Source organism: Oncorhynchus clarkii, chromosome 19, assembly GCF_045791955.1.
Source record: "Oncorhynchus clarkii lewisi isolate Uvic-CL-2024 chromosome 19, UVic_Ocla_1.0, whole genome shotgun sequence".
Lineage (NCBI taxonomy): Eukaryota > Metazoa > Chordata > Actinopteri > Salmoniformes > Salmonidae > Oncorhynchus > Oncorhynchus clarkii.
Genome location: NC_092165.1, coordinates 39,416,054 through 39,424,445, shown reverse-complemented (window position 1 = coordinate 39,424,445; position 8,392 = coordinate 39,416,054). Strand labels below are relative to the sequence as shown.

Below are 8,392 nucleotides of genomic sequence, written 5' to 3'. Positions count from 1 at the left end.
TCAGGGGCAGAACGACAGATTTGTACCTTGTCAGCTCGGGGATATGAACTTGCAACCTTCCAACGCTCTAACCACTAGGCTACCCTGCCGCAGCAAAGGGGGGACCAATTCCATATTAATGCCCATGATTTTGGAATTAGATGCTCAACAAGCAGGTGTCCACATACTTTTGGTCATGTAGTATATCTGCCAATGCCTTGTGCTCATACGGCACTATTTTGTCCTGACACCCGCACTGTAGCAAAACACATGACGTCATCAGCAATGCGCTTGTGGTCGTTGATGAGTCGAACTAGCTGGTTTAATTGCAATGTGGTGGGACAATTTTCCTTGCTTTATTTAACCAAGCAGCCAACACATTGCGGAAAAGTTGTTGATAATGGATTACTGCAAAGACCGTCTTAAAGCAGACTGTGAGATGTTGCTGAGTAGATTTCAGCAGACAGAATCGGTGCGATACGAGCAATTCTTGACCATATGGAAAGAGATGAAGTTCCAAAGTATTTTCTAGTAAGATTCTCTTTTTTTTGTTAGACTAAAATCTACTGCTCTGTCACCTGTAAAATATAGTATATCGTCTGTCTCAGTGAATTTCATTAGCATCACGTGTTCCAATCCAGAGTGTTGCGATGAGTGTAACGTTGTCATGTAAACGGTTTCATATTTGCGTCTGTCTTGTGTCTTTTACAGTGGAAAAATTGAAAACAATCTAAAGAGGCTGTTCAGTCGTGAAGTCCTGGCTACAGCGTACACATACTTTCTGCCACCATACACCTTTCAGATTAGAGTTGGGGCCTTGTACCTGCTCTATGGGCTATACCACTGCCAACTGTCCACACCAAAGGAAAAGGTTAGATACTCTGGTTTCACTGAAATACAGATTCCACCACCCACTATATAGCAGAACTACCATTGAACGTTTGAGATACAATTAAAGTCAGTCTTGGACAACATATTCATACACAAACGCATTCAATTATTAACTGTATAAACTTGCATTTGTGTTCATTCATTATTCACATATAATGCAGGCTTTTTAACATAAGCTGTTATTTTTCTCTTGTCTACAGACAAGGCTAGCCCTGAAGGACTGGGAGGAAGTGAATAAGTTCCAGCAGGATGCAATTAGTGCCCAGCACTTTGATGTGGTCTACATCATCAGACAGCTCATCTCACAAAAAGCCTTCTACTTCACTGTCATGCCCACGCCAGTAAGATCTCCAGTCTTCTTTAGCTTGCTGTCCACATCAACAAATGGATAGAACCTGTAGAGTTAATACAGAATCATCCTTAGTTGAATGATTGCACATGAGTAAAGGGTTAGATGTGTTAAAAAATACTAACAAATGTTTGTGCTATAGCCTCAACAACATTGTTTTATAAGAAGGCCGTGAGGAACATTTATTGTTGATTTATTTGAATCCATCTACAATCCATCTACATGATTCAGCTGATTTTCAATGTGAAGAAGAGCAACAAGAACTCAAGAACCGTGTGTGAGGATTTCCTTGAGCGAGCGGCCCGGCCACAGGAGCTGGTCAGCATGGACATGCTTGAGGTGAGCTAGTAGAATGACCATGTATTCCTACACACGCACACAAGCAGCAAGTTGGAATGGTAGACAAGTGCCTGAAGGATACTTTTGTCTTTACTTTCTCAGAGATTATAAACCGGGGTACGTGTAGTTTAAGAGGCATTACTAGTGTCGATGCTGTACTAGGGCCTACATGTTACTGTGTGTATTCTATGGATGAACACAGGAGCTGGCGAACGTACATGAGCACTATGAGCAGGTGAAGGCATCAATTTCAGCCAAGCCAGGCCAGCCAGACCCATCCATCAATCTGATCCACAAGAACTTGGTGCCACGGCTACACAATACTGTCGTGGGATTCTACAACTGGCAGAAGGCTCAGGTTAGAGATCTGTTCATCGTGTGTGTGTGTGTGTGTGTGTGTGTGTGTGTGTGTGTGTGTGTGTGTGTGTGATACACCTACCATTATGCTAAGATTGTGTGCTTTATGTTAAATTATGTTTAGGGTTCGGAAGATAGAGTAGATGGAGATAGCGGCGAGGGAACTTCAAATAAGCAAGAGGTGAGTTTTAATATACCAAAATAACGATATTTATTTGTTCTAAATTCACCCCTATGTTGAATTAAGACTGAATATTATTTGTGTCGTGTCCACAGATTTTCTCCACTGCCCTCAATACACATGTCTTGCAATAATGACTTTGGCCAGAGGGTGGCACTGTGGTCAACATGTTTTCTCTTTTATTCTCTTCCCAGAGTTCCCAGCGAGCTCAGCTTCTTGCATCCATCAAGTCTAAATCATATGGTCAGATAGTGGAGGTTTGTAAAGTTTTTCTTATGTTCAAACTTACACATACCGCTTTTGGTCCCGCTTTATTTAAAGTGCATCTTATGAAAGCGTCAAAGGCTTCATATAGGCTTCATAAGCACTACATAAATGCTTCACAAATCATCTATAACCGTATATCATGCTCTATAAAGATTCATAATGTGGCATAACCATCCATTTATTTGTTCACATTTATTAATCCTTTATAGAGCATATACGGTTATAGATGATGAGTGACCCATGTATGTAGTGCTTATGAAGCCTATATGAATGCTTTATGAAGCCTTCATAAGATGCACTTCAAATAAAGTGGGTCCCAGTTTTTGTCTCATCTCAAGTTAATTGGTTCCGGTTAATTATAATCTCTGTAATGACTGGAATGGTGGTGACGTTTCTCCCCAAAGGCCTCCAAGGCCCGGCGACACCGGCAGGTTGAGAGGGATGAGGTGGTGCTTGCTAAGGAGACCACGTACCATAAGAGACACAAGTCACTCAAACAAAGGACCAGTCATCTGACCCAAGGCAAGTCCCTATATACCCGCCTGCCAGTAGGCCTGTTCCTCACATCACCTTAAAATGGTCCTGATCAACTGACAGTCTCTGTGTCCAACTAACAATCTGTATGTCCAATAGGCACTGCAAGGGAAGAAGCTCTGAAAACCACCAGCCTGTGGTGCATGAGTCAACTTGAAGCTCAAGGTATGTAAGGGCTGTGGCACACGGGGTGAATGGATGTGGCAAGGTCACCACACTCAAGTATCTGCTCAGACAGTTTTGAATCAGATAGTGGTAGTTCTAGAGATGAATGTGATTGGATAATACAATTATGCTGTAATGTATTTGATATGAATGATTAGGACTGGGAATTGCCACGGACCTCACTATACAATATTATTATGATACTTACACTACCGGTCAAAAGTTTTAGAACATCTACTCATTCAAGGACTTTTCTTTATTTTTAAGTAGCCACCCTTTGCATTGATGACAGCTTTGCACACTCTTGGCATTCTCTCAATCAGCTTCACTTAGAATGCTTTTCCAACAGTCTTGAAGAAGTTCCCACATATGCTGAGTACTTGTTGGCTGCTTTTCCTTCACTCTGTGGTCAGACTTATTCCAAACCATCTCAATTGGGTAGAAGTCGGGTGATTGTGGAGGCCAGGTCATCTGATGCAGCACTACTTCTTGGTCAAATAGCGCTTCCACAGCCTGGAGGTGTGTGTTGGGTCATTGTCCTGTTGAAAAGTAAATTATAGTCCCACTAAGCACAAACCAGATGGGATGGTGTATCGCTGCAGAATTCTATGGTAGCCATGCTGGTTAAGTGTGCCTTAAATTCTAAATAAATCACAGACAGGGTCACTAGCAAAGCACCATAACACCACCTCCATGCTTTACGGTGGGAAATACACATGTGTAGATCATCCGTTCACCGACACCGCAGTTGGAACCAAAAATCTCAAATTTGGACTCCAGACCAAAGGACAAATTTCCACCAGTCTAATGTCCATTGGTTGTGTTTCTTGGCCCAAGCAAGTCTCTTCCTATTGGTGTCCATTAGAAGTGGTTTCTTTGCAGCAATTCGACCACGAAGGCCTGATTCACATAGTCTCCTGTGAACAGTTGATGTTGAGATGTCTGCTACTTGAACTCTGTGAAGCATTTACAGTGGGGAGTATTTGATACACTGATGATTTTGCAGGTTTTCCTACTTACAAAGCATGTAGAGGTCTGTAATTTTTATCACAGGTACACTTCAACTGTGAGAGATGGAATCTAAAACAAAAATCCAGAAAATCATATTGTATCATTTTTAAGTAATTAATTAGCATTTTATTGCATGACATAAGTATTTGATACATCAGAAAAGCAGAACTTTATATTTGGTACAGAAACCTTTGTTTGCAATTACAGAGATCATACGTTTCCTGTAGTTCTTGACCAGGTTTGCACACACTGCAGCAGGGATTTTGGCCCACTCCTCCATACAGACCTTCTCCAGATCCTTCAGGTTTCGGGGCTGTCGCTGGGCAATATGGACTTTCAGCTCCCTCCAAAGATGTTCTATTGGGTTCAGGTCTGGAGACTGGCTAGGCCACTCCATGAACTTGAGATGCTTCTTACGGAGCCACTCCTTAGTTGCCCTGGCTGTGTTTTTCGGGTCGTTGTCATGCTGGAAGACCCAGCCATGACCCATCTTCAATGCTCTTACTGAGGGAAGGAGGTTGTTGGCCAAGATCTCGCGATACATGGCCCCATCCATCCTCCCCTCAATATGGTGCAGTCATCCTGTCACCTTTGCAGAAAAGCTTCTCCAAAGAATGATGTTTCCACCTCCATGCTTCACGGTTGGGATGGTGTTCTTGGGGTTGTACTCATCCTTCTTCTTCCTCCAAACACGGCGAGTGGAGTTTAGACCAAAAAGCTCTATTTGTGGTCTAATCAGACCACATGACCTTCTCCCATTCCTCCTCTGGATCATCCAGATGGTCATTGGCAAACTTCAGACGGGCCTGGACATGCGCTGGCTTGAGCAGGTGGACCTTGTGTGCGCTGCAGGATTTTAATCCATGACGGCATAGTGTGTTACTACTAATGGTTTTCTTTGAGACTGTGGTCCCAGCTCTCTTCAGGTCATTGACCAGGTCCTGCCGTGTAGTTCTGGGCTGATCCCTCACCTTCCTCATGATCATTGATGCCCCACAAGGTGAGATCTTGCATGGAGCCCCAGACCGAGGGTGATTGACTGTCATCTTGAACTTCTTCCATTTTCTAATAATTGCGCCAACAGTTGTTGCCTTCTCACCAAGCTGCTTGCCTATTGTCCTGTAGCCCATTCCAGCCTTGTGCAGGTCTACAATTCTATCCCTGATGTCCTTACACAGCTCTCTGGTCTTGGCCATTGTGGAGAAGTTGGAGTCTGTTTGATTGAGTGTGTGGACAGGTGTCTTTTATACAGGTAACGAGTTCAAACAGGTGCAGTTAATACAGGTAATGAGTGGAGAACAGGAGGGCTTCTTAAAGAAAAACTAACAGGTCTGTGAGAGCCGAAATTCTTACTGGTTGGTAGGTGATCAAATACTTATGTCATGCAATAAAATGCAAATTAATTACTTAAAAATCATACAAATGTGATTTTCTGGATTTTTGTTTTAGATTCCGTCTCTCACAGTTGAAGTGTACCTATGATAAAACATTACAGACCTCTACATGCTTTGTAAGTAGGAAAACCCGCAAAATCTGCAGTGTATCAAATACTTGTTCTCCCCACTGTATTTGGGCTGCAATTTCTGAGGCTTGAAACTCTAATGAACTTATCCTCTGCAGCAGAGGTAACTCTGGGTCTTCCAATCCTGTGGCGGTCCTCATGAGAGCCAGTTTCATCATAGCGCTTGATGGCTTTTGCGACTGCACTTGAAGAAACTTTAAAAGTTCTTGAAATGTTCCGTATTGACTGACATTCATGTCTTAAAGTATTAATGGACTGTCGTTTCTCTTTGCTTATTTGAGCTGTTCTTGCCATAATATGGACTTGGTATTTTACCAAATAGGGTTATCTTCTGTATACTACCCCTACCTTGTTATTTAATAGCTCAATTGTTTGAGCCAATCAGCACAACTGATTGGCTCAAACACATTAAGAAGGAAAGAAATTCCACAAATTAACTTTTAACAAGGCACACCAGTTAATTGAAATGCATTCCAGGTGACTACCTCATGAAGCTAGTTGAGAGAATTCCAAGAGTGCAAAGTTTTCATCAAGGCAAAGGGTGGCTATTTGAAGAATCTCAAATATAAAATCTATTTTGATTTGTTTAACCCTTTTTTTTCATGATTCCATATGTGTTATTTAATAGTTTTGATGTCTTCACTATTATTCTACAATGTAGAAAATAGTAAAAATAAAGAAAAACCCTTGAATGAGTAGGTGTTCTAAAACTTTTGACCGGTTGTGTAGGTTCCGATACGATATGTATTGAAATTGATGTTCAAAACATATTGGTCACTTGTCTGCTGCAGAGGGACAAGAGACCCATGAGAAAACGAGTTTATCAGTCATGGAAATAAGTGCTGAAAACAAATTGGCTCCCTATTTAAATATAACATGGAGAACAGGCTATGAAGGAAAAATACTGGAGTTTTGGTGCAGGTACAGCCAACTAGTGCAAAAATAATATTGTGATATTGTCAAAACGATATATTGTGAAAAATAATGAAGTTCGGAATATTTTATTTATTATTTAAATGTAACCTTTATTTAACTAGGCAAGTCAGTTAAGAACAAATTCTTGTTTACAATGACTGCCTACCGGGGAACAGTGGGTTAACTGCCTTGTTCAGGGGCAGGATGACAGATTTTTACCTTGTAAGCTCAGGTACTCAATCCAGCAATTCCCGATTACTGGCCCAACGCCCGATTACTGCTGCCCCAGGAATAGAAGTGTAATGCTATGAATGTTGCTCTCTGCTTGTCCCATTTTAGAAACAACGAAAAAGAAAAAGAAAAGGAAATTCAAATGGTGACATCACAGAAGAGGAAAAAGTTTCCGACGAGTTGGGTTGGTTTAGAGTCAGTCAGACATCAATCCCTGTGTACAACCACAATCATCATATTTGGTACAACTGATTTTATCCAGCATACATCTGGTTTCACCATAGGTGTTGTTTAATCACTCAAAATGCAATGCTTTTAAAGTCTGGCACATAAGGAAGTTAGTCTCTAGGTGTTACCCTTCATTTATGAAGGCTTTCGAAGACATGCAAAGATTTTGTTCATGTCGCAGTAAAACATTTAATTGTATTGTGCTGGTATCAGTCAATGATATGGATCATTTGTTTCCATCACTGACAATTTTATTAACTACTTGATTCTTGAAAATATTGAGAGAAAAAAGTTAAATTACGTGGAAAACCAAGTTCCCTTTCAAATGCCTATGATGTTTTTGATGCTGTTGTTGGAACATCAAATGTTATTACTGTTATGGAGTTATGAGTTCAGAGAACATGTTGTCACGTATGTATGTCTCTTTATCAAAATGTATTGTTTACGTGCCCAATACAACAGGTGTGGACTTTACAGGGAAATGCTTACTTACAAGCCCATTCCCAACACTGCAGTTAAAAAGTAAGACAAATATTTGAAATAAGGAAATAGTAACAAGGTACAAGCAGTATGAGTTCTGAGGTCTCTGTTTATATGACGTCACTTTTTTTAAATAAAAATTCATTTTTACAGAATGTTTGTGGTTTCTCCTTTTTATGCTGTCCAGATTCCTGCAGTCCAGTCTTTATTCTCTTGCCCACCATCTTACTTTGCGTTTGTGTATGTTTCTGTGTGCGTGTATGTTTCTGTGGGTGTGTTTGTGTATGTTTCTGTGGGTGTGTTTGTGTATGTTTCTGTGTGCGTGTATGTTTCTGTGGGTGTGTTTGTGTATGTTTCTGTGGGTGTGTTTGTGTATGTGTATGTTTCTGTGTGCGTGGGTGTGTGTTTGTATGTTTCTGTGTGCGTGGGTGTGTTTGTGTATGTTTCTGTGTGCGTGGGTGTGTTTGTGTATGTTTCTGTGTGCGTGGGTGTGTTTGTGTATGTTTCTGTGTGCGTGGGTGTGCTTGTGTATCTTTGATTGAATGGGCATCCAGGCAATTTAGCTGGATGGCACTGGCTGTATGACCTCTGAGGTCCGTATGGACTGCTCTCCTCTCTGTTAGTGTGTTTGCACACGATTAACTTCTACACATGGGTGACTCTGTCAAGCGGCTGTGTGTGCGTGGTTTTTAGTACTATATTATGTCACAATGAGAATGCGTAGTACTAATCTAATCCCCAGATCAGATTTACACTCAGTTGTTTTATCAATCTCTGCATTACATGCTGATGCGTGTCACCACCACAATGCCTGACCTGGATAACCAATGTGCTACCAACCTCAGGGCAGCCTACCAAACACACTCACTACATGCTTATTTTTTTCAATCACAATATTTATTTCCGATGAATTTGAAATAAAGTTTGACTACAATTTGCAATT

The 8,392-nt window shown here is 41.1% G+C and overlaps 1 protein-coding gene across 1 annotated transcript; it reads left to right on the top strand.

Annotated features, from left to right (window-relative positions):
* Positions 1 to 242: 242 nt before the first annotated feature.
* Positions 243 to 7,604, top strand: LOC139374249 (small nuclear RNA activating complex, polypeptide 1b). Its single transcript, XM_071115275.1, has 10 exons — positions 243 to 510; positions 691 to 850; positions 1,071 to 1,211; positions 1,451 to 1,558; positions 1,761 to 1,916; positions 2,040 to 2,096; positions 2,291 to 2,353; positions 2,768 to 2,885; positions 2,997 to 3,062; positions 6,850 to 7,604. The coding sequence occupies exons 1-10, from the start codon at positions 380 to 382 to the stop codon at positions 6,888 to 6,890; spliced, it is 1,041 nt and encodes a 346-aa protein (XP_070971376.1). The 5' UTR covers positions 243 to 379; the 3' UTR covers positions 6,891 to 7,604.
* The last annotated feature ends 788 nt before the right edge of the window (positions 7,605 to 8,392 follow it).